We start from the raw sequence: 27544 nt of genomic DNA, 5'->3' as shown, positions 1-27544 counted from the left end.
CATCTCGACAACCGTCGGCTTCCTCCCAATGCTCACTGTCAGCAACATTGGATCACTGGACTCATTCCCTTCGGGTGGTGGTTTTCCCATCAATTCCTCCTCTTGTGGCTTAGATTGTTTATGGATGACTGTCTCGTCACTGACTGTGTTGGCAATCGCCATTCTCAATTGCGGCATAGTTTGAAGAAGGTTTGCCACCTTGATGGGCCATGGTTGTCTGTAGCACTTGCCAAACTATGTTCTTCTCTGACTCCCGCAATGACGTACTTGTGGTTCCATTGGAGGTTACTCGTTCCTTCGCCAACACTTTTTCTACTTCGGCTCTGGCTTTTTGAAGTCATTCCTTCTCCGTACAAGAGTCCGAATACATCCCCTTCTTTGTTTGTGCTCTCGTGATTGCTAAAACTGCGTCCTCATGTTCCTCCATGTCCAGCATATTAATACCCTTCTGCTTCAGGCAGTTGGTGTCTTCATGGTCACCTAACTCACACCATTTGCACAATAATTGTACGTTGTCTTTCTTGTTCTGGTAATCTCTCACAAAGTGCCCCCATTCGCTACATTGTCGGCACTCTATGATAGGACATCCTCTGGAGTTGTACTGTATTTGGTTTCGCCCTCATTGATTTCCATTGTCACCAGGTGATACATTCTGAGGTTTTGATGAGCTAGACTCTCCCTATGTGAAGAGTACTTGCGTACTTCTCATCTTCAAATTGTATGGGCGCACGTTGATTGAATGACCCAGAACTTGGCAAATCTCACAAAACATATTTCTACGACAAATACCTTTTGTAATGTCCCTTGTCAATTCTGATATAAAATACTGATTTCTTTGGTCTAGGAATTTCGTCAAACACTTGGCCAAGCTCTCAGTTTGCTGATCTTAATTTCAGTTGGATATAAGGGACTATTTCTTCATGAAAGGACATTTATAAACAACTTAGAAAAGAAGTGTAGTAATCATGTAATACTTAGGCAGCAACCTCGATGTGTAAAAAGAAAATTGAAGCTTGCAAACTACTAACTGTTTCCCTTAGCCAAGTTCGGTGCTCCAAATGGATGATATGAACCAAATCGTGGGGAAAGAGGCAGGGTACGGATCTGGTTTCAGACTGTTGCACAAGCTGCAACTTCACCCAGATCACCCCAAAGAAGCATCAAAGAGAATTGCCTTCCCTTCTAGATGAAATCACTGTCTTCCAACCTATGAGAAGATGCCTTCACAATTAAATCAAAGTACATTGGGTAATGGACGGACTTTGTCTCAGACCTGAAAACATGCAGTTATCTCCACGATTTCACCTCCAAATAACCCCATTGGGATCGACTAGTCTTCAATAATAATCAATGCCAAATGAGGAGCTGAAATCACCACAATCCAATGTCTGAAGACTCAACCAAGTCGTACACCATAATCTGACATGAAATTTTCCAATTAGCTCAATGTGAAGAACTGAATGTTCCTCACTCCCAAAGCAACCCTTCAGAGGATCTTTCACCTCCTCAGTTATGCAGATCAAAGGGAGGTACCGTTCCCTAAGATCGAATTTGCAGACAACCCTTGGCTCCACAACTCAATTCAAGAAGATAACAAACAACTGATGATCATCCCTGAATTACCCTCTTCTATTTATTCTTTTCATAACCCATCATAAGATTCCTTCTAGAAGAGGGTAGGTACACAATTATTTCTTAAGTGACTTTTTTTATTATTTTTATTTTATACATAAGTCACTTTATTAATTTAAGTTACCGGTTCCGGTTCGGATTCAAGTTCGGATTCAAGTACGGATTCGCGGATTCGGCAAAAAAAAAATATTTGGGTACAGGTACGGGTTCGTCCGTACATATATATTTTTTAGTTTTTTTTTTTATATATATATGTTCAAACTTCAAACATCAAAATTATATATGTTCACTGTTCAAACATACAATGTAACTTTCCCATACAATGATACATAAATGATAACAGATAAATCATAAATCATAAATCCATAATTGCCAATGCCAATAAATATTCTGATATTGATATATCGTAAATCATAAATGTAATATCATATTCATAATTTGCAAAAAAGATAATATTCAAGTTTCAAGTTTCAACTGATTCAAGTTTCAAGATGTTAAAATAAGATTTAAAAATTTGTTTTTTAATTGTTTTTCTTTGTTTTCTAACCCGTGGGCCCCGTTTTTGGGAACCTGTTATGACGTATTCACACATCACCCCATTATAAATGGGGATCCCTACTTTTTGCTTTCTGGGGTTTGTTTTTCTAGGTTTTTTAGGGTTTTGTCTGTTAACCTTTGCATTTTGAGTGTTGCCAGGGGGATCACTAGGATGGCAGGCTCTGCTTGAGCTAGAGTGAGTCCACAGGGCCCCAGAATTAGGGTTTCTTTGAGAGTCTTCCTTAGGGCCTGGTTTTGCTCTTGTTGCTAATTGTGTCTTTCTTGGTGAGTATCATCCTTGAAGGTCTGAGCTAGGTCAAGTTGGTGAGTGATGAAGTCTAGAATGTCATCCTGATCTTCAGATGCCCTGAAATTTGGCTAAGTCTGGAATGTCCTGATCCTAAAATTTGACTAAGTTTGGAAAATTGAAGAATCCTCCAACAACTAGATTCTGCATTATAACTCCTGGAGGTTTGAAACCACTCTCAAACATCCTGACATTATATATGGAATATTCCATAAAATAATCTTGACGGAGAGGCTAAAATGTCAAAATTCGCTCCTAACCCTTCCAAAGGGTCCAGAGCGAAAATTCACCAAGGACTCTGGATCTCACCTAAGTCAAAGAGTGGTTGAGCGAATGGGCAAGGATATAGAAAGAAATGGATCTAGGATCAAGTCTAAGACAAAGTCAAGTCAGTTTGAAGGTGAATTGAGCCTAGAATAGGAATTTCGCTCCTGACCCTTCTAAAGGGTCCAGAGCGAATTCCTCTACAAGACACTCCACCTTGACCCAAAATATAAGCTAACCCATTCCTAGGCTTGAATGAAGGTAAAAACACTTGTTTGAATGAAGAAATGTAAAAAAATGAAGTCAAGATCATAGCCTAAGGTGAATTTCGCTCCTGACCCTTCCAAAGGGTCCAAAGCGAAATTCATATAAAACCCTATTTTTGTTCACAAAGTCTCCAAATGGATGCCAAGGTGAGCTTGATAGAGATCAAAGGAGGCCTAACAAGTTATGTCCAAGCCAAGGAAAGGAGAATGGAATCAAGAAATGAGCCTAAAATGAGAATTTCACTCTTGACCCTTCCAAAGGGTCCAGAGCGAAATTCATATTTCCTCTATTTTGCTCTTTAACATGACCAAATTTGTAACTTCTAGGACATGGTTTGGAGGCCATGGATACATGTTTGCCTTTCAAAGGAGGTTTGAGACTACGAAATGGTGAAAATCAAGCTAGAATGGAAATTTCGCTCCTGGCCCTTCCAAAGGGTCCAAAGCGAAATCTTCCATTTGACCTTCTATCTTGCCTAAAATGTTGAATAGAGTTTGAAAAGACCTTGAAATTGATCTAGTTTGAGAGAGAATTGGATAAATCAAGATTTTCGCTCCTAACCCTTCCAAAGGGTCCAGAGCGAAAATCCTCATAACCCTCATTTCCTTCCTAATTTTGGCTAAGTGTTGGTCTCTAGGGCATGTTGGAAGGTGGATTGGTATGTTCTTGCCTTGAGAGGGAGTTGGACGCTTTGAAAGATGAAGATTTTGCCCAAATTATGAATTTGGCTCCTGACCCTTCCAAAGGATCCAGAGCGAAATTCATTATAAACCTCATTTGCTCCCTTGCTTGGGCTTCAAACCTTGTTCCTTGGTTGGAGAATGATGTATTTTTGCCTTACAAAGAGGATTAGAGTTGAAAGGATGAGATGTCAAGCCTAGAGTGTGAATTTCGCTCCTGACCGTTCCAAAGGGTCCAAAGCGAAATTCCCCAAAACCACTCTGTTCCCTCAATTTTATGCCAAGTCTAGGGTGGTTCAAGGTGAATTAGGATTGGGAGTGTCCTTAGGTGTGACTTTGACTTGCCAGTGATTATCAAATTTGAAGGAATTGAGCCAAATCATGAATTTCACTCCTGACCCTTCCAAAGGGTCCAGAGCAAAATTTCTAAAATCACCTATTTTCCCTGTAGATCAAGTCAAACTTTGAGTTTTTATAGCTTGGATGGGTGTGAGGAGACATGTTCTTGCCCTTTTGAAGTAGATTGAGGTTGAAAGATGGAGGAATAAGCTCAAAACAAGATTTTCGCTCCTGACCCTTCCAAAGGGTCCAGAGCGAAAAACCCTAAAACCATCCTTTTCTCCAAAATTTGTGTGAAGTCAGGCCTAGGCCAAGGTGAGAGAAGCTCTTAGGATTGCCCTTGAATGATTTTTGACCACCAAAAATTTGAATTTTAGGCTAGGACAAGGATTTCGCTCCTGACCCTTCCAAAGGGTCCAGGGCGAAATCCTAGATAGGTCTTGTCCCTGGCCTTGATTTTGAGCGAATTTTCCCTTTCAGGGCTTCTGGGGATCAAGCAAATGTTGTCAAAATTGAGAGATGGATCCAAATGAGGGAATCAAGGGGAGACAGAGTGAGAAGAGTGGAATTGGGTGAGGGAAGACAAGCTAGGAATGAATTTCGCTCCTGACCCTTCCAAAGAGTCTAGAGCGAAATTCTTCAAATCAACTTTTTTTCCCTTGTATGAGGCCAGGATTTTGATTCCTAGGGCGTGGTTGAGGATGGAATGGTGTTACTTTTCCTTGCAAAATGAAGTGAAGTGAAGGAGATGAAGAATCAAGCTTAAGAGTGAATTTCGCTCTTGACCCTTCCAAAGGGTCCAAGGTGAAATTCACAAAATGTCCTTTTTTCCTTCAAGTTTGAGCTAAGCCAGGATAGTGGTCAAGGAGGATTGGACTTGGAGATTGCCACAATCATGCATTTGAGTAATTTTTGGGTCCAAGAGGTAAGGATTTTGAGCTAAGACTTGAATTTCGCTCCTGACCCTTCCAGAGGGTCCAGGGCAAAATCTTTTGAAACTCCTATTTTTCACCTTGTTTGGGCCAGGCGAAGAGCTAGTTGTGAGATAATGTTGAAATGAGGTCTAAATTGGCCAAGAATGCAAAAATCGCTCCTGATCCTTCCAAAAGGTCCAGGGCGAAATTCTTATAGGACCTGTCCCTGGGAAGGATTTTGAACGAACTTTATTTTGAAGTCTTCTTGTTGATGATTTAAGGTGGAAAATGCTTTGTTGAAATGAACATGTCATATGTACTTAATCACCTTTTGGTTTATTTTGCAAATGGAGAAAACCAGGCCAGGGCAAGGACAACCAATTCCAGTCCATCATCGTCAAGGACGTTCCACAGGCAAAAGGGAAGATTCAAGGTGTTCAAGGAATTGCCACCTACCTCCAGAACCTTCACTTCGCCACACTAAGGAACCACAAGATGACAAAGAAAGGCGATGCCAACATTTCAAGGAAAGGTACACCATCCATCCAGCACATCAAAGACAAAGGAGGTCAAAGCAAGGGTCCGTTGAAGAAGCAAATAGTCTTAGAAGAGTTAATCAAAGTTAGTTTCTCAGCGTCATCAAATTCAACATCAACCAAGTTACAAGTGTCAGACAAGGTGGCATCCCAGTCATCACTCCTCCAGTTGGATTGGTCCACCTCAGCATGACTAGATTCAATGTACCTAATTTACCAGAGGCAGCACAAACTTCGAGGCACCTACCCCTACTTCCTATTGGTCCTCATTCCTGGAATGTAATTTTCTCATTGGCTAGAGGAAGTTTGTTGTAACAAACTCTAATTAGGGTTTCTATCTTGTAATCCTAGCCATTGATTCTAAATCAATCAGAGCCGTCTATTTGTAAAGGGTTTCTCTATATAAGCCCTAGCTTCTCATTTGTAAAGGTTAATAGTTAGTTCATAGGGGTTAGAATAGCTAATAGTGAATAGCCAGAGAGTAGGAAATAGTTAGAGTAGAATAGAAAGAGAAAGCAAAGATTGTTGCCAAGATATTGTTGTAAAAGATTTGTAAACTTCATTGAAGAAATGGTGAATTCTATGGGTCGACTCAACAATTTGCATGGTCTCTATACTTCTCAAATTTGCTTTTATGTTATTAGATGAGTGGGAGAAACGTGTATGATCGATGGTGAAATTCGCATATCCATACTACTAGCAGTTTGTTGATTGCAACCTTGCCTTGTGTAGTCAACTAGAATCATTCAACTTAAGCTTAACTTCAATTGTCGCTTCTTCATTGATATGCATCAGCCTGATGGTGTCCATGCTTGTAGCGGTGATCTAAACATCATAAAGCTTTCCTCAAAAGATCGCACTAACCTTGTGGAGATGGTCCTGGGATGTCAAAGCAAGACTTAGTTAGAATTTCATCAAAGGTCATTCATTGCTCTTACATTCTTAGTATTAGAAATAGATCTCATTTCAACCTTTCTCCTTTTTCCTTTTTTTTCAAAATCAAGGGCCAGTGAAATTCCACGTTCCAGTAATATCCAAAGCAAATCAGACGTTCAAGTCATTGAAAGTAAGTCCCCTTGTGATTCCAGCAAAATCACATCGTACTGCAAAGAGCTTATCCACACGTAGAGAACCTACATACAAGAACCTTGGAGTTGCCTCGATTGATCCTTCGGCGAGATCTTTAGCAGTCGGGAACTTTGTTCAAGAGAGGATAAGGTACCTTTAGGTATTTTATTCTGTGTTCGCATGTGTACAAAAAAACACATCAACAGAACCCACGGGCTTGGGTTCACCCGAGTCCCCCTTGGTTCGACCTAGGTCCCACCTGGGTCCTGCCCAAGCGGCTGGGTTCCCTGTGGGTCCTACCAGGACCCACAAGGAACCTAGCCGCCTGAGCAGGACCCGAGTGGGACCCAAGTCGAACCAGGCATGAACCAGGACTGGGCATGAACCAGGACCAGGACCCGGCCATTTTTTGCAAGAACCGGTAATCGAGTATAAAGTCATCTCACGTATGTTTTTAAATAAATATAATGAGACAACTTATATAATATTAAATTAAATAATTTTCCCCTTATTTCTCCAAAAATCTAACACAATTCCAAGCCAAAATCAGGGACATTACACCTTTCGTGTGCCCCTTAATTTTACACTCAGTACACCATAGTTCATTACATTCTTTATTGGTTTCTTTCTTGGCCTTGAATTCTTTCATCATTCTCAACATATCCCGTCAAAGAGCTTGTACGGTTTTGGATTCTTCATCACTGCTACCCTCGGTGCTCTCGTCATCATCAGTCTTCCTCTTCCCTTGGGAGGATGTTTTGTTTTCACTCTCAATGTCCATCACCTAATTGTAAGCATCGACATATGAGGACAAAGGCACTACTTTCATCTTCTTGCGTAGGGAGGGGATCAATCCCTCAGTGAACCACCTCTTCTTCAACTTGTCGGCTAGCTAGTTCTCCATCTTGTTCAACAGTTCTTTGAGCCTGTGATTTTAAGCACGTACACTCTCATTTTTTCCCTACTTGGTATTATAGATTTCTGCTACAATCTCGTTGTCATCCCTCAACAGTTTGAACTCCTCCTCGAACGCCTTCTTTAGATCACTCCATCTCACCTTGTGCTTAGCGTCGAGGTCTATGTACCAATCAATGGCAATCCCCCAAAGGGTGGCAAGAAATGCCTTCAGCCAGTAGTCCTTGTCATCTTGGCCATTCGCCTCCTATATTGTTATACATGTGTTGTAATGGCGTATGGGATCCTCCGATCCATCCCCTATGAATTTAGGGATTTTCTACTTCTCCTGGGTGTTCATCATTGTTTTCACTCGAAAGGTATCGGAGGAGTCTTCGTCTCAGGCCCCCTTACTCTCGGTTCTTGGTTTCTTGCCTGCTTACTCCCTTGTGTGTCGAACCTGGGAGAATGTTTCGACTACTACGTTCTGGTGCCTTCCCTGCACTCTTGGCCATGCACGCCTCCTCTACACATCCACCTCCAGCGTCACCAACACTTTGGGTACTTCTAGGCTAAGTCACAAGGTTCGAATTCGAATTCAAAATCGACGGCCATGAAATTCGGATGAAATTCGACAAGGGAAAAATTTGAAAAAAAAAATCCGAATAAAAATCGCCTTATATAATTTTGTTTATTTTTTAAATATATGTATACTTCGGGTAGGAGAAAATGCAACGGCAGCTGGAGAAAATCCGACGGCCACGACGACCTTTGAAGCCACGAAAGTGAATACCCGAGTGCGACCCAGCAGTTGCGGAGAATACCAACGAATCGCGACCCAGCAGTTGCAGATACAAAGCATACCCGCGACAACGCTTTATAGAGAATCCGTCGAAAATCTTTAAAAAAAACCCTAAATGCTTTTCGAAAACCCTAGAAAAACCTTTTTAAAATTTTAACTTTAATAATAAAAAAATGACGTCATGGCCATCCGATTTTTTGGTCAAATTTGAACGAAATTTTCATATTAGTTTGAAATTCGATAAAAATCGGCCCTCATCTTTGAAAATCGCCGATTTCTGTGACTTAGCTTCTAGGTGCCAGACCTGGGTGGACTGTTCGAACCACCAAGTTTCGGTGCTTTCCTTGCACTCCCGACCACGCTCACATCCTGTACACGTCCACCTCCAACATCCCAACACTCCGAGTACTTCTAGGCTCTGACTCGTCCCTGTGACTCCCTTCAACTAAGGGTTGGCAAATCACCTAATCGCTTGGTCTTGACCACCCTGTGGTCTCTTCTCACTTTTATTGGGGTCTATGGGCATGAATCACTCAAGACTGACCTGACTTCTTTTAAGGCAATGACGCCAAAATGTTTACTGCTACAACTGATAAATTAAATACAGGAAATAATAATGTACATGACAATGCATACCAGACACAACAATAAAACATATCTTTATTCGCATATGCAATTATTACAGAGAAGAAGACCAGAGATGGTCGACCAAGAATTATTGTTCACCTAACTATACCATACTACCTTCCTTGGCGGTACACAACATATTTAAAGGACCCAACAGTTGCCGAGAGGTACACAACCGTCAACCAACTGACACCTAACTACCCGAGAGTGACAACCCACTTAATACAATCAATTAATACATTGTCGGATAACAAATATTATCAAATATAACCATAGGCATTTTATGCCGACTACAATGCAAATCTACATGCAATTTCAACAATAGTTGAAAAAATCAGACTCGGCAAATGCTCAATAGGGCCAATAGTTTTAAAAATTCAAGACTTGACAATCACTTAGCAAATTTATCAAACATTTGAAAATACATAAATTTCTAAAAAAAAATTCAGAAGTATACGTATTATTGAATTGTAGAACATATTAATTATTTCCATTATATACCAATCAAAATTAGAGTTTAATACATATCATAAGCCAAAAAATGATTTCAACCCCTGAATATATATGAACTTCGAGTTTCAATATCAAAGTCTATTGTATAGCTGCAATATCCTCACCAAAAGCCTCATCAGGTGCCTCATCGATAGTGATAGGATCAAGCTATGTATGCAAGGAACCCAGCTTTGATGGCTTACCAACTAAACGTAGTGTAACTCATAGATGTGAAACTCACAAACTACTCTCCCGAGTTAATATGTAATTCTTTTTATTTTGAATCACATATTTACTATTTTATTTTGAATCATAGAATCACAGATATTTAGATTGAATCTGTAAATTTTCCCAGAAACACTAAACAGATGCTGACTGAAAACGAAATAAATTATTGTAAAATATAACTTTTGATCATTGTGTGAAGATTTGCGTCATATGAAGTTTTCAGTTAGCATCTATTAAGTGTTTTAGCAAACTGCGCAGCTTTGGAATTTATAAATGAGAAATTAGCAGAAAGTTTTAGTGGTTGTCAGCTAGATGGCTTTAGAAAAGCTATATTTTAATTTGTAAGCATGATGATCATTAATAATTTGATAGTAATTAGAATCTTGTGTTATAAAAGATTTTATTTTTGTTTGACATTCAATTTAATATTTGTGTTTCTATGATACTAATTTCAGTCATTCTTTGACTTTCAAATTGGATGTAACTTTAAAAATTTTAATTATAAAATTTCTAGATTTTCAAATCACACTCATATACAACTACAAGGGCCAAGTAGATAAAAGGAAAAGAAAACTTCTGTATTCACTTGTCTTAAGTCGCTTTCAATTGCATTTCCTAAGTCCTCATAGTTGTCCCCAATCACATCCCCAAAATGCTAAAATCATAGTAACATTTTAACTTTGGGTGGAAAAATTGATTTTATACCAATTTGGTGAGTTTGCCTGAAAAATTGCAAAGTTATAATGATTTTTTGATGAGTTCTTCTGAAAAGTCACCACATGGCAAGTTATTTACTACCATTTTTGACTTGCAAGTTTTGCAAGTTTCACATCTATTATTTCAATGGTGGATGATGAAGTCCAGTTCACCATAAATGTAGTAGTTGAGTTCTAGATGTTGATGACTTCATAGAAGCTCCAAATCACCCATTCTATGGATTCCATGGGATTTCATTTGTCTTGCACACCACATTTATGACCTCAAGTTCTTGGTCAAATTTCTAAAAGCAACTAGACAACCAAGCAAAAGGCTATATATAAAAGTTTGTTTTTCAAATGAAGATTGGTCATTTTGGACTTTCCTAGGATTGAGGGTGCCAAGAAAATAATAGGGGTTCAACTCCTACAAGTTTAGTTGCCCAAAGAGTAACATGTTTTATAAAATCAGAGGGTCTTTGTATTGTAAATGGTGTTAGTTAACCAATGTCTCCTATACTCCATTTGTAGATCTTCATGTGAATTCGATGTAATGAAGTGTGACAATATTCTAATTTAGGGTTTCCTCTTGCCACATGTTCTAATGTAATTGTAATGTGAATGTAACAGCATTTTAATTCATTGCAAGCTTTGCAATGGTCTCTTCCTATTGCACATGGATTTCTATAGTTTGTAGATGGATTATGAAGTATGTTCAATTATTTGATATCATATCTTTGGTGTATGTATATGCATAGCTCATCTTTTGCTGTGATTTCAAAGTTGTTTCTCTTGGTAAAGTATGACTTTGTAACCTGATGGATTAGACATCGGTTGATGGAAATTTATGCCATGCACTCAAACTGAAAACATCTTACACCAATATCTTAGGATTAGGTCAGAAGTATGTATTCATATCATGGTTCAATGTGAAACATCTACAATGAGCAATAAAAGTTCTTATCCTAAGGAATCATGTTTTGCATAGCTTTATCTTGCATTTGTCCAATGATATTTATATCAACTTAAAAGAGGTTTTATGTGCAATAGGTTAGTCTTTGGTCTAGTGAAAATCTTTGTGGCCAAGCGTACATTTGGTATTGTTGTCATTTTATGACACCCTTGGTCCATCAGTGAGAACCGATCAAAGATATGTTCCATGGACCAGCGCGGCCCCAGTTGATCAAGGAGAGGAATCATGAAGTGTGAAGTGTTGCCTTGTCCGGAGGAAGTTCCTCCCTTGGCCTTTTCTTCTTCCCCAGAACTCCAGAACCCCGAGGTTCCGAAGTTCTTTTCTCTTTGCCCTTGTCTCTTTCCTTCTTTCTTTTCCGAAACTCCGGAACCTCGAGGTTCCGAAGTTCTTTGCCTTAGCCTCTTTTTCTCCTTCTCTGGAACTCCGGAACCCCGAGGTTACGAAGTTCCCTTCCTCCCCTTAGCTTTTCTCCAGTTTCTCCGGAACCCCGAGGTTTCGAAGTTCCTTGTCCCTTTTCTCCTTCCCTCTTCGGAAATCCGGAACCCCAAGGTTCCAAAGTTCCTAGCCATCCTTTCCTTCGCCTCTTCTCTTAAGCTTCTCCTTGCCCGGAACTCCGAAACCCCGAGGTTCCGAAGTTCCCCTTCTCTATTTGGCCCTTTCCTTCTCTATCCTGGAACTTCGGAACCCCGAGGTTCCGAAGTTCCCTTCCCTTGCCTTCCTTCGGAACTCCGGAACCCCGAGGTTCCGAAGTTCCCTCCTAGCTCTTCTTCCTCCTTTTCTTCGGAACTCTGGAACCCCGAGGTTCCAAAGTTCCTTCCCCTTTTGCCTTCTCTCTTTAGTTCAACTCCGGAAACCCGAGGTTGCGAAGTTCCTTTCCTTCTCTCCCTCTCCCTATCCCGAAACCCCGAGGTTCTGAAGTTCGTTGCTCCTTCCCCTGTCTTCCTCACTTCGGGAATCCGAGCTTCCGAAGTCTCCGGGCTTCCTTCCAACTGGCGACACTTCCGGATGGTGTGATCAACACTCAAGGCTTTTAATGCTCCAACAACTTGGTGACTTGTGCACTTTCTTTTGTGGAGCCACAAGGGTGCATTAAGTGTTTTGGCAGGGTTCCCATCAAGGAGGTACAAGGGCCATGCTGGGTGACTTATGTCATGTCTGACTTTGGAAGGTCAGTCAATCTACCTTCCTCAGAGTTGCCTTTGGTGGTATGGCTAGGTTGCTTGCATGTACAAGTCAAGTGCATGCACTTCCAAACTAACATGCAGGGGTCATGATCACCATTGTAACCCATTTTTCTATATAAGGTTGTTTAGCCTCATTGTAAAGGGTTCTCTCCTTGCTGCCTTGAGCTTTCTTATGCTCTTCTCTTCTCTTGAAGACTTGTAATTTTTTGCATTTCTACAACTGTAAGATTGACTTTTGGCCTTATGATTAATTGAAAATCACCATTCTTGCCTCTTTTCAACTTATGTATGTTGTGTATGCTTCCTTACCTCCATCATAGGTGTATGTCTTGTGGCTTTTTCTCTTCATATATGTTGTGTTAACTAGTTTTCTGAGTGTGACTTGTGGGAATACTTCTCCCCTTTTGGCATTCAGTAAATTCTAACCTTCATAAATGCATTGGGGTCACTCATACAACTGAAAAGTTGTGCATCTTCAGGGTGTTTCGGTTAATTACTTGTGTCATTTCAGTAGGGAGAGGAACAATCTCTTCTTGGTGCATCACCTCCTTTTATTTCAAGCAATTCTCTCTTCCCTTTACCTCTGCAAATTGTTAGGATAGGCTTAAGAATTAGTTTTGAAATGTTGAGTTGGTTCAACACCTGCACCTAATTGAAGAAGGAAGCCGGCCTTCTCCGGAGATTCAACCCCTTGCGCAAGGTCCCACACTTCGAGGTTGTTTCCATGTTTCACAAGGTTGCTGATTTGATAGTTTAGCAAGGGTGCAAGCTTTTGTGATAACATGTACTACTACAACAATTTTAGTTTGTTTAACTTTAGTTGTGATCAATACTATTAAGGCCTCTTGGATTTAGCTGAATTGGAAGCAAAGGAGAGAATATCCACTCTTAGCAATTAGCCTTAAATCACTCACATTCTAAATATGAGCTGATCAATCCCCCTTTAGGACAACATTTCCCTAGCCTTGAAGTGTATTGATTCCTCTAGGAGTGTGTGCAATGATTGTGGGAGCAAACACCTTGTTGGATGGCTCATGGTTTCTAGGCAAGTCAAGGTTCCTTTCAAGATGGAAATTGGGTATTGATCCATAGAAAGAATAGGCTTCCAAACTTCTTTTTGGGATATTGTGTGGATGAGATTTTGAAGGTTATTGCAAACATTGTTGGTAAATCCATAGCTTTTGATTCGTTGACCATCTCTAGATAACAACTATTGTTTCCCAGATCTTGTGTGAGTATATATGTGGATAAGGCAGTTCCTTGTTCAATTACCTTGTCATCTAAATTGGGAGAATGGGTGCAATAGATTGCATACAAGGATTCCATGGATGTGTCAAAAATGTCAATAAACAAGAGGAAAAAAAATTAAAAGAAAAAAGAAATTCAAGAGCTTGATCATCCTCAGACAAATAAAGGGTTGTCCTTGCTGTGTAGAGATGATGTATGCTGACCAATAATGTTCCATTGTTAGAGACCATTGGCATAGATGGAAGGGTTGAGGAGGAGGCTAGTAGGGAGCATAAATTTGTTTGTAAGGGTTGGGAAGGAGTGTTAATGCATGATAGCTTCGGTAAGATAAATGATTGAATGAGAGATAAATGAAGTCTCTCATTCAATCATTTATCCTATCGATAAACCATCAAGAAAACTTCACGCTATTTTCATCTGATAATCATTCCTCTTTTATATATCAAATCTACTTAGTCGATCAATATCGATAATCATGTTATAGCATGGTATATCGGTGATCACTAATGGTTATCGAGTTAACTATGTATTCTGATTCACATCGGATATGTTCCCAGCAATAAACAAATAATTATCAAGTTGCTTTCGGGTAGCAAAGTATGCACCGCTTGGGATATATAACCTTTAGTTAGTGATTGGTGTCAATTAACTTAGACACCGATTCCCATCGGTTAATATGCCACGCCAACACCATCGTGAATACCGATTGGCATATACACTATGTTACATGAACACCGATTAGTATCAGGCTGGTAATAAATTAAACACCGATTGATAACATATATCAAAGGGTGCGATCAAGTAGTGTCTTGATCAGTCATGTCCATAAGACATGACCGGTCAAGGCACTGCTTGATCCTCCCCTCTTGCATATATATATCATTTGATATTTGTGAAGAGGATATTGAAATCGAAAAATACTCCTCTCACCTGTCAAAGAAAGAAGATAGACAGAATTATAATAGAGATAGAAAATTACATAGATATAGAGAATACAATTAAGAATACATCTTGCATATTGAATTGTAAATTGAACATCATTTACATGGTATCAGAGCTATAGTTAAATTGAACCTGAGGCTGTTCAATTTTACGTAAAATTCAAATCAAGCATATATTCAACATCACAATTCTCTCAATGGCTAGCGCTATCAGATTTGAAGACAGACTCGGAGGAGGTGATGACTTCTCCACATGGAAATTCAGAATTCAAATGATTCTAAAAGAAAATAAAGTCGAGTCATTTGTAAAGACTGAAACTGCAGAACCTGAGACTGAACCTGACAAAGCAATTTGGAGAGAAGGAAATGATAAGGCTATTAAAATCATAGTTGATGGGGTAAGAAACAATATTATGCCCATTATAAGGAAACATGAAACAGCCTTCAACATGTTCAAAGCACTTGAAGATGCTTTTGAGATATCTAATGCCAGTAGAACCTTGGCTTTAAAAAGAGAAATAAATCACATAGCCATGATAAAAGGAGAATCAGGCAATGCTTACTTCATGTGAATATCTGCCCTAAGGGATGAACTAGCAACCCTTGGATATGAGATCCAAAGCAAAGAATTAACCCTCATTGCTCTAGATGGGTTGCCTAGCATATGGGAAACATTCGTCCAAGGCATCAGTGCAAGGGATGAATTCCCAAAATTCGATAGGCTAAAGGTTGACTGTCTCCAAGAGGAATCAAGGCAAAATAAGAAAGGGATCAAACAGAAGAATATAGATGAAGATCTTCAAGTTCTAAATACGAACTCAAACAAGAAAGGCAAGTAGAAGCAATTCAGGAAGAGAAAAGGTCGTCACGGCAAGAACTCCTTCAAGAAGGACCTTTCTCAGATTCAATGTTACAGATGTGACAAATTTGGGCACTATGTTGCCAAATGTCCAGAAAGAGTTAAGCAAGCCACATTTGCCAAAACAGGAAAATCTAAAAGGGAAGAGGACTCCGAGAAGTATGTACTCTATTCAGCACTCACAAACCAAGCATCAAACAAAGTGAACTCCTGGGTGATCGACAGTGGCTCATCCAGACACATCACGGGATTCAGAGAAGTACTAGACTCCATGAAAGAGGAGAATGATGAGGAAGTAACTATCGGAGATGATACTACACACCCAGTCAAAGGAGTTGGAACTTGCACCATCAAACTAAAGTCGGGTGTATCATTACAACTTAGAGGAGTACTATATGTTCCAGGCATCAAGAGAAATCTAGTCTCAATATCAGCACTAGAGGACAATGGATACAGAGTAACCTTCATGGACAACAAAGTATTGGCTTGGCCAAAGAACTCATCCATCGAGAAAGCTAAAACAATTGGTCAAAGACAAGGCTATTTGTATGAGCTATGTATACAGCCCAACTTAGCCCTAATTCATGAAACTACAGATGCTAATGAAATATGGCATAGAAGACTAGGCCACCTAAATTTTAGAGCTCTATCATCAATGGGAGACCTTGTCACAGGTCTACCTAAGTTAAAGCAATATCATTCAGGGGCATGCACAGGATGTGCCCTAGGTAAAAGATGTGCCCTAGGTAAAAATACTAAGGATGCTTTTTAGAATAGTACTAGGAAAACAAGTAAAATTTTAGAGTTAGTTCATTATGATGTATGTGGACCTATGTCCGTACCTTCATTGGGGGGTTTTTTGCATTATGTAATATTTGTTGATGACTACTCTAGGAAAACTTGGATCTACGTTCTGAAATGTAAAGAATCAAAAGAGATCCTTAATAGGTTTAAAGAATTCAAATCACTAACAGAGAACTACACAGGAAATAAAATTAAAACCCTAAAGACTGATAATGGGGGGGAGTACACATCAGAATTATTTAAAGAGTTTTGTAAAAATTCAGGGATTAAGAGGGAGTTAACAATACCTTATAACCCTCAACAAAATGGGATAGCTAAAAGGAAAAATAGGACAATCGTTGAAGCTGCCAAAGCTATGATTCTTGATTAGAATCTAAATGTCAATCTTTGGGCAGAAGCAACTAGCACTGCTGTATATATTCAAAACAGATGTCCTCACTCTCATCTTGAAGATAAGACCCCTGAGGAAGTATTTACTAATTCAAAACCTGACATTAGCCACCTTAGGATATTTGGATGCCCTATCTATATTCATGTACCTAAGGAGAAAAGATTAAAATTAGAGCCTTCTAGAAAAAGGGGAATCTTTGTAGGATATAGTGAAACCTCCAAAGCCTACAGGATCTATATACCTGGTCAAAAGAATATTGAACTAAGCAGGGATGTGATCTTTGAAGAAGACTTAGCATTCAAAAGAGCCCAAAGCTCTCTAGACCCTAAAGTCTATATCCCCACCCCTAGCACAGATAGAGATCCTATTCCTGAGCTTCAGAGGGAGAATCCTGAGGAAACTATAAGTGAAACTCAAAGTCCACCTAGAGAAAACCTCAAGAAAAGACCACTATGGGCCACCAAGACTGTAGCAGAAGCTCAGAAATTTGTTACTCCTTCAGGGACCTTCAAGGAAAACAAAAGGCCTAACAAATTCACTAGCTATGTTGCTCTTATGAATGATCTCTCTAAAGCAGAACCAAACAATGTATCAGAAGCTCTTGAACATCAAGTATGGAAAGATGCTATGTCTGAAGAGTATCAGTCTATTATGAAAACTGATGTCTGGGAGATTGTTCCTAGGCCAACTAAGAAATCTGTTGTTTCATCTAAATGGCTTTTTAAGATCAAACATGCTGCAGACGGTAGTATTGAAAAACACAAAGCTAGATTTGTAGCTAGAGGGTTCTCACAAAGGGAAGGAATATATTATGAAGAAACTTTTGCACCTGTTGCCAGATATACATCAGTAAGAGTTGTATTAGCCATTGCAGCAGCTAAGGGTTGGAAGGTACACCAGATGGATGTTAAGACATTATTTCTAAATGGTGAGATCTCAGAAGAAGTCTACCTAGAGCAACCTGAAGGGTTTGAAATTTATAATGCAGAGTCTCATGTGTGCAGACTCAAGAAAGCTCTCTATGGGCTTAAACAGGCTCCCTGGGCCTGGTATGAAAGAATTGACACCTATCTCTCAGGGCTAGGCTTCTCTAAAAATGATGCAGATCCTAATCTCTACTACAAAAGAAATAAAGGTGATATGCTAATGTTGATTTTATATGTTGACTTATTAATCACAGGAAATGATCATCTTATAGATCAATGAAAGAAAGATCTATCCAAAGAATTTGATATGAAAGACTTAGGACTCCTTCATTACTTCCTAGGATTGGAAGTATGGCAGAATTCTGACAACATTATACTAAACCAAGGAAAGTATACCTTGGATATTTTGAAGAGATTCAGAATGCTAAACTGCAGGCCCATGACCTCTCCTATGGAAACCAATTTACATAAACTTAAAGAAGCAGCAACAGAGTCACAACCCACTGACTCTACTCAATATAGACAGATGATTGGGTCCCTGATGTACCTAGTGAATACAAGGCCAGATATCTGTTATGCAGTTAATGCCTTAAGTCAGTTCATGTGTGAACCTAAGGAGATACACCTGATTGCAGTAAAACACATCATGAGATACCTACAAAGTACTCTAAACCTTGGTCTCAAATATGAGAAAGTTGACATAAACCTACATGGATTTACAAATTCAGATTGGGCTGGAAGTGTAACTAACAGAAAAAACACTTCAGGGTGTTGCTTCAGTCTAGGTTTAGCCATGATATCTTGGATCAGCAGGTAGCAGTCCTCTGTAGCTCAAAGCTCCACCGAGGCAGAATACATTGCAGCTTCTATGGCTGCTCGAGAGGCAATATGGCTTAGGAAGTTGCTTGTGGGGTTGTTTGGAGAACCTTTGAAACCCACTATTATACATTGTGACAATCAGAGCTGCATAAAAGTTTCAATTAATCCAGTGTTCCATGACAGATCCAAGCATATTGAGATCCCATACCACTATGTGCGAGATATGGTAGACAGAAATGTGATTCAATTAGAATATTTTTACAGGAGATCAAACGGTAGATATTCTGACCAAACCTCTTTCCAGAGTGAAGGTTGATCACTTCAGAAAAGCTTTAGGTATGATAGAAAGGTAATTTGCTTTGTAATCTGTATTTACACATCAATAAGATGTTTAATGTGTAAACCTCTTTGTCATGATAGGACATTTTGGATTTTTATCCCCTGGGTTCATATCTAAGAGGTGACGATCTCTCAAGATAATGAACACTTGTATGGAGACATTATAAGGTAACGATCTTATAATGTCCAAACCAGTTATCATGTTGGATCTCTGGTGTGTCATGGATGAGCCATGATTGTGTTGTGGTAAAACATTTATATGAGATGTTAGTGCACCTACCACAACTTGGATAAAGATGAGAATTGAATATTTTCTCATATAATTATCCTTAAGTATTGCGTGCTTAGGCAATACTGATATCACATGCTGAGGTGATATCCTGTCATCACAAGATTGATGTGATAGACACTTTGTATCACGTGTTTAGGTGATACTTCATATCATGGGATTAGGTGATATGATTTCCTAGAAAGTTAGATTGTGTAAAGAATGCTAACTATCATTTGAATTGTGATGCTTGATGCACTGCTCTCATTTATCTTACCTAGCTAAGAGGGAGTGTTAATGCATGATAGCTTCGGTAAGATAAATGATTGAATGAGAGATAAATGAAGTCTCTCATTCAATCATTTATCCTATCGATAAACCATCAAGAAAACTTCAAGCTATTTTCATCTGATAATCATTCCTCTTTTAAATATCAAATCTACTTAGCCGATCAATATCGATAATCATGTTATAGCATGGTATATCGGTGATCACTAATGGTTATCGAGTTAACTATGTATTCTGATTCACATCGGATATGTTCCCAGCAATAAACAAATAATTATCGAGTTGCTTTCGGGTGGCAAAGTATGCACCGCTTGGGATATATAACCTTTAGTTAGTGATCGGTGTCAATTAACTTAGACACCGATTCCCATCGGTTAATATGCCACGCCAACACCATTGTGAATACCGACTGGCATATACACTATGTTATGTGAACCCCAATTAGTATTGGGCTGGTAATAAATTAAACACCGGTTGATAACATATATCAAAGGGTGCGATCAAGTAAGGGTGCGATCAAGTAGTGTCTTGATCGGTCATGTCCATAAGACATGACCGGTCAAGGCACTACTTGATCCTCCCCTCTTGCATATATATATCATTTGATATTTGTGAAGAGGATATTGAAATCCAAAAAATACTCCTCTCACCTGTCAAAGAAAGAAGATAGTCAGATTTATAATAGAGATAGAAAATTACATAGATATAGAGAATACAATTAAGAATACATCTTGCATATTGAATTGTAAATTGAACATCATTTACAAGGAGCACTCCAAGAAGAAAATGCTATCAACTGTATGTGGGAATTTCAACTTTTTCCTAACTCACTTTCTTTTAATAAGAATATAAGGAAGATGAATTTGGATGAGAGGTTTATTAGAAGTGCTTCAGATTTAGGATTGGCAATAAAAAAGGGAGAACAACTAGGAAGGAAAATTGCCTCAATGATTCTATAGATGGGGCTATTGTTTGTATTTAGAGCTCTTTGGAGCAACATAGCTTCAAGCTGCCTTGAGTTGGCTGGTCTCCAGTTTTTATTCAGATTTTTATTGTTGTTTTTTGTCCCTTTTTGGGAGTTGTAGTGAGTCTTGCTATTTGTCTACTGCCTCAATGCTGTCTAACCTGTGGTGCTGCATTTTTTCTGTTTGCTAAGATTCATTGATATCTCTGTTCTGATCTTTAGGGCGCAGCCCTTTCAAAATCCCTTTTTTACCCTTATCAAAAATACTGTTCATTTGTAACATATATAGAAAAGAAAATAGAAGATCTTTCAAAAAGGACATGCTTTTGAACAATAATCTTTCGAGAATCCTGATAAATAAAACTTAGCACAATCATAACTGAAAGCTGCACTTGACAGTTTTGGACTGGGATCTAGAGAATATAGCCTGATATAAACTAATTCCTTGTCCTTTTTAACACTGTTCAACCGTCCATTGACTTCCTATTAATGTCTTTGACAGGATGACTTAATCCTTGTTAACTATGTGGCACTTCCTGGAGCATCGTACAATGTTCTTGTTTGTTGAAAGTCCAGTAGAGAGTCTCCTAATATAGTGTCATCTCTTCAATATCTGTAGAGGAATATATCAATAAAATATCAATTGAAAATTAAAATTAGTCTTAGATTATGGAATCCCATAAATCCAATGGCAATCAAAGGCCATAAGAACTTGCAGTTGTCTCTGAGGATCCATGTGTCACCATGGAGAGGGTCTCTTCAACAAAGGGAACAATGAAAAATATATTGGTATAACATTAAATTCAAATCAAATGATCAATAGTTTCCTCTCTACCACACGGCTTGCACAAAGAATGTGTAGAGAAAAATCCTGAAGCATTGTTTTGATTTCCATACAGTGATAAACGATTAACCACCACACTAATTTAGGATTGAAAGATGTCATTACATTCAAAATTTCAGATAGAAGAGCGCTGCCTTAGCCAACACACAAGAAGATTCCTAACTTCCACTTTTGTTCAAATCTAAAGAAAGAGTTAAAATGTCTCATTGAGTCATTATCTTTTGCCTCATGAATGTAGAAAGCCTTCAAATTGCTCCATTTCCAATCCCAAAAAGGTCATATCCATTGAAGCTGCATTTAAAAAAGTATAACTTTAGGAGTCAATTTACAAGTATTGCTAAGCATCACTCTCCACTCTATTTAAATTTTGAGCATTTAAATTGCACTAGGTGTATCATTGTTGAAGCTCATGGTTCCATGGCTCTGCACTCTTGGGAGACAAAACATCCAAATAGGTCTTCTAAAAAAATTCCAAGCATCTTGTGACACCTCAAATTACAATTGAAGAAAGTTAGAGAAAAAATATGTTACGAAACCCACATTTTTAAAGTGAACCTGAACTGCAAAGCATGAATTCATTAGCGTTATCAATTGCCATGATACGGAAACAAGCCTGTGGCATCTTGAAAATGTTCATCATCTGGGATATAGTGGCAGAAGAAAATATGCTATGGGGGATCACTCTACACAATTCTCACTGCACACTTTCCAGCAAGGGACACAGTGAACTCTTGAGTTAGGGATTCCGAACACCCTTCTATCCCTTGCCAAAGTGCAGACATCCCAATGCACTGAGGGAATCACTTTCATCCAACTTTGTTTGCCCCCAAAAGAATTTTGAGCACCTTCTCCAAAATTCTTTAGGTGGTTTGAAACTGAAAGTGGCAAGATGGATTGTAAATATTGTCTGCTAGAAGAATTTTGTCAATAATTTTAACCTTTCTGGGAGGAGGGAGGCAAAGAAAGCTCCAAGCTTGAATCTTTTTATTTTTCAAACCTTTCTTTATATTATGCCCACTATTAAAAATTCACTTTCATCTGAGGATAGTGTTATTTGGTTACATAGAAATCTAAATGAATGCTATAGCAGTGGATTTATATTTTGAATCGGATGTGTTGATATCCAGCTTTTAAATGGTGTCAGAGTTAGTTAGTTTGGCTTCATAAGACTGTAGTATTATAGTATATCTCTCAATTCATGCATATTTAAATGTTGTGTTCAATTTGTGTCCCTTTACGCTATCATGGACTTGAGGTTATAACAATCCTTCACATAATTGGGGTTGTGAGATGGCCCAATATGTATACAAAATGAGGATAAGAGAAGTATAGTGAAAGATTCGAAATATGGTAGGGATTTACCAAACCTACTACCCCAATAGATACTTCCAATATTTTACTCAAAAGGAAGATTGAATCTAGCACAGCAACTAAAAATCAACTAAGGGCACAAATAAACCAAGTTTTTGGATTACATGGTACTAGATCTAAGGGTTTGTCCAGTATATTTTAATTATTATGAACCATTTTTATGATATTTCTCATCTTGCCTTAATTTTCATTGAGAATTAGAATCTTTATTCAGCTTACCACAATTTTGGCCTTTTGAAGGATAAAATAGTCAGAGACTTCAAAAATTAGTGCGTTCAGAGAATAACAATATAGAATAAGAAATGCTAAAAAATGACAGTTTAAGTCAAGAAAGGGAAAAGAAACTATTCGAATTACACAAGAAAATTACATTATTATGAATTTGGAGATGAGTAGAAAGGACTACTGAAAATTCAAGGGTCTAAAACATCAATGAACAGAAGCAAGAGATTGAAGAGATAAATAAATATGACTGAGAACTTGAACCAAATATTCATTAAAGAAGTTAAGAAATTAGAACAATGGGAAGAAAGATTGAGAGCCATCATTAGACAAGATGGAGCTTACAAAAGCACTTTGACAAACAAAGAGAAGTAGATGTCCAAATCGGAGGTAAGCATTCGATCACACATTGGAGAAATTCACTAATCAAAGGGAAACAGACTACACTGTTAAACACGTTAGCAATATTGAAGACAAAACTTAAAGACGTGACAGGAAAGGACAAAAGATCATAAGGTGACGCCTGGACTAGGCCAAACTGTGGACTTGGATACAATGGAACGTTTTGACAGGGAAATTCATGTTGTCCTATTTAAATCAGATTATGCTTCTAAAGAACTGCAAAATGTATTATCTAAGTATTTGCAAATTAACTTATGTAAAAATAGCAGTTAATGCAACTGGAAACTTATCTTATTTTTCCTTTACTTTGTGTAAACAATTGTCCTATGGTCTCTATGAAAAAGCAATAACCCTACAGGTATACATGTATTTGATGTATACATGAGTCATATTCAAGATGGTTAAAAGCTATTCTTCAAGATTTAATTCTGTAGCAATTCTATGCGTTGATGTCTTAATGAGTGGCATACCATGTGTATTATCCCATTGTTGAACTGCGCATGTTATCCTTCAGGAATTTCTTTTACTGTTGCAGTCTCTGCATCCGCCAAAGAATCATCCCTCATTAAATCAACATAAATTTATTCATAGCTATATGCTAAAAGATCTCTTCAAAAGATCAATTTGAGTGTTTGCTTCAAGTAAATAATGTGTGTATTTAAATTTTTGTCATAAGTGCCACTACACTATATTCTGTAATAACTAATTGTAGATCCCCAAAAATATTTTTGACCCAGGATTGTAGACATTGCAAGCATTGCAGCAAAAAGTAACATATCCTTCTGGAATGAACCAACTAAATTTCAATGGACACAAAATCAGCTACTTTAAAAGTAATAGACACACCAGTTGTTGATACTAACCTAAAGATACTGCTAGAGTGCAACTTCGTTCATATTGAGACATTCTGCAATCCACAGCATGAGCATGGCCATTCCATCTCTCTAGTTCATAACAGGTGCATTCATCCACTAATCTAGAACAACTCATCTGATTAACATACAAAAGATTGCATTAAAAACAAGCATTATTTTCTGTCAATCAAACAGCACAGTAAAAGACGCTTAAGATAAAAAAACAACAGCAGAAAATATCAACCTGGTTAGCTCCCCCACTAGACAATGTGTCCACTGCATGAGCATCTTGTAATTCTGGTGTATGGAGAAGGGTCTCTGCATCGTCTTGATTTGCTGTCTGTGGGTTATAATCACCTGTAACATCATTTGTTACTTCCTTTATCAGTCTCTCTTTCAAATCTGTTAATGTACACTGGTGTGGTGCTAATGGACATTTTTTTGTTTCTTGTGGATGTCGTTCTATCTCTTGTTTACAAATAGACAGCCGATCATCAGACTCTGAACTATGTTCTGATTGATCTATTGATCTGTTTATTTTTGTTTCTTGTGGATGTCGGTCTATTTCGTTTTTACAGATGAAGAGCTGATCATCAGACTCTGAACTATGGTCTGATTGATCTATTGATCTGTTTCCATGATCTTCAGTCCTTTCAAGAGTTCTCTGATGTAAACATCTATTAACTGCCTTTTGCTTTCTTTCCTCTCCATTCGTATAAGCATCATGCCCACATTGTCTTAATCCATTTATATTCCCATCACCTACCTGTGCTTCATCTTTGTCATTAGGTTCTTGAACAAACATACTTGCATCTCCTTTCCCTTCATTCAAGTTCCCCTGAAACTTTTCTTTTGCCCAGGCTATGGCCTCTTTTATGGCTATATCTGAAATGTCATCTAGATGATTATCAATTTTATTATGAAACATCATGTTTTTTCTTCTGTCAAAAACACTGTTGATTCCATATGATCCAGGGATATCATAACTGTCTCCACCATCAAGTGAGTTTCTTCCTGGAGTTTCTAAATTGATCTCAGCTGGTTCTTCTTGTGCCCAATAACTAGCCTCTGTTACTGGAGAAACATGTGACATGCACATAGAAGAACAAGTAGATGAATCTTTTTTCGAACCTAATTGAGCATATTTTACTTCTGGTACCCAATCTCTCCAACTTTTCACCTTTTGCGGTGCAGAAAAGTGCTCTGAAGGAGAGGAGTCAAACGTATTTTGGGTCATATGGTGAACAGTGGCTACTGGAAAGGGTACCTCCTTTATAGGTTTTGTGGCTAGATCATCATCTGCAATGCATCCAATTGCATTCACCCATTGTAGCGAGTTCTTGCTTGAGTCATGTAGGAGAACAGGGTATTTCTCAAATACATTTGTCCTATCTAGCCTTCCTAGTGTTGGTCCAGTCTTAAATTCTTCTGTTTTTTGGCAAGTTTGCATTTGTGGGAAAGGCCTTCGTTTGGGGAAGCCACCAAAAACATCATCCACATTCCGCCTTCCTGTCCTATTGCTTAATGTCCTCGGCTTATTGAGATGGACAGAAGGAAAACTAGCTGAATCTGAAAAGAATTGAGATGGGGAACAGGAAGAACTCGAACAAACAGAAACATTATCAGAACCTTGAGATTGATAGCCTGTATGTTGTGTACCAGAGGAGCCAAAGACAAAAGGCCTATCTCGCTTTGAGAGAGCAATTGGCCTGTAAAACCATAACAACTATTCAAAAGATTTTATATCCTCATGACAAGCCATAGAATTCAAATTTGTTCTTCGGAGACATAAAATATTATGAAACATCGGAGTTTTATAAAAAAAATTCTAAATGTCTTCTGCGTGATGATAACTTGTTTACAATGGATAGCCCTTCTGGGCTAGTTATGGTGAAGCTAATCTCACCAACTATAGTATATAAAAACTTGTCTATTAAATTATATATAGAATTGATTTGGCATGAAGAACTCTGTAGATCCATGTTTTCCCTAACATACTATTAGGTCAGATAACATTCTAAGATGCATACCATAATAATAAAACCTTTCCAGCTTCAAAAGTTTGAAGAAAGAAAGAAAGGGTTAAAACAATACTATTGTTCATAAATAATCAAAGTAGGTTAAGACTGCTAAAATGAACTCCACCAACTAAAAATAAAATATCTAAATTTGATGTAACCCTGTAACCCTGTTGTAAAATTGGTGTATCTTTTTAGTTCCTGGAAGTAATATAAGATGCATTTCACTGAAAAAATAAAACAAACATCTAAAATTAGATCTGAGAGGGAAGATATTAAGCAAAAACCTGAGCTTGGAAGCCAATGCAGACAAAGAAAGGTCTCCTGACATCCTAGACGATGCATATTGGTGTGGGCTTGGGTTCTCAGAGCTGGGCTGCGATGAGGAAGACTTCGATCTGGACCTTGAAGGCTTTGAAGACAAACTTTTAGATGTTGACTCTTCATATACACTATTAGGATGCCCATCACCACCTCTGAAAATATCAGCATAGAATTCATCACTAGAGGATTTATGGCTTGTAACTCTGCTACCCAAGTCATCTCTGCTTGAAGGAAATTCAAAGACAGGGAACTCAGAACCCCCAAAGACAGGGAGCTCAAACACTGGCAAAGAAGAATTTTCATACACAGGAAGCTCAAACACTGGTAAGCTGCAGAAACTTCTGTTCGAATTCAATTCCTTTCCAAGTGTTCTGTATAGTCCGTCACATGATCTTCTTGGAAATGGAGGCTCTTCTGCTATTTTTCTAGAAGAAAAGCACCTAGGAGGGCCCCCAAAGACATCATTGTATTCCACAGGGTTATGTGGGTCTCTTTCCATGGAGCTGAATCTTTTATTTTCAAAGCAGATGCTATCAAGGATCTTGGTTGCCATTCTGACATTATGGATATCAGGTCTGTGTCTTGTGGGTGCAGAGTACTTGCTATTAAGATTTGAGGCATTCTTTCTCCGCACAATTCTACCAGAATCTTCCATTTGGGTTCTATGAATTCATCAAGTCCTATGCAATTAGCTTTAAACTGGACAAGAATCAGAGCTGAAACTCAGGTAAGGGAATTTCAGTTGTAATACATAAGGACCTAAAATGTAGTTTAGGACTATGGTATTGAGGATGGATTCTTCTTCTCAATCAGCAACAAGCAAAAGTTCGTGGGGGTATATGTGGTGCACTGAAAATGAGGTAGAATGCAGAGATCTAGGCAGGAATAAATCGGGTAGCAAGCATATTTGTGTATTGAAATAATAACAAACATGAAAAACATGTAGCCTGAACTGAGGTTATACCGTTAGAATATATTTTTTATGATATCAAAGCGGTGTAGATAGATTGTGACGAGAGCAAACCTTTGAAACTGATAATTCATTGGACTAGTGTCCAAAAGGATGGGTTTTTTAGAGGAAAAATCAAGTCAGTACTACATTGGCATGGTACGGTGGCCTAGTTTTCCAGCATATCATGCATTGTAAGGACAGGAAGGCATGTCGATTAAATCAGCAAAAAGAAGTTTAGGCAGTGGTCCTATGGAGTGATAGCACTTTTTCT

The 27544-nt window shown here is 38.4% G+C and overlaps 1 protein-coding gene across 3 annotated transcripts in view; it reads right to left on the bottom strand.

Moving 5' to 3' along the window:
* LOC131051351 (uncharacterized) overlaps window positions 1-27339 on the bottom strand; it is a 47209-nt gene extending 19870 nt beyond the window's left edge. For 2 of the 3 annotated variants that reach the window (XM_057985824.2, XM_057985826.2), the window contains exons 1-4: window positions 26285-27339; window positions 24224-25688; window positions 23989-24115; window positions 23596-23663 (exon numbers count right to left, since the gene is read on the bottom strand). In XM_057985824.2, the coding sequence (XP_057841807.2) occupies window positions 23629-23663; window positions 23989-24115; window positions 24224-25688; window positions 26285-26976 (2319 nt within the window). In that variant the 5' untranslated portion in view covers window positions 26977-27339 and the 3' untranslated portion in view covers window positions 23596-23628. Of the gene's footprint in view, window positions 1-21059; window positions 21422-23595; window positions 23664-23988; window positions 24116-24223; window positions 25689-26284 lie in introns of those variants that run through there. The other variant, XM_057985825.2, reaches the window with a different exon arrangement.
* Window positions 27340-27544: the final 205 nt, after the last annotated feature.

The sequence above is a fragment of the Cryptomeria japonica genome, chromosome 11 (assembly GCF_030272615.1).
Source record: "Cryptomeria japonica chromosome 11, Sugi_1.0, whole genome shotgun sequence".
Classification (NCBI taxonomy): Eukaryota; Viridiplantae; Streptophyta; class Pinopsida; order Cupressales; family Cupressaceae; genus Cryptomeria; species Cryptomeria japonica.
The sequence above is the reverse complement of the archived record's forward strand: the minus strand, read 5'-3'. Positions and strand labels throughout refer to the sequence as shown.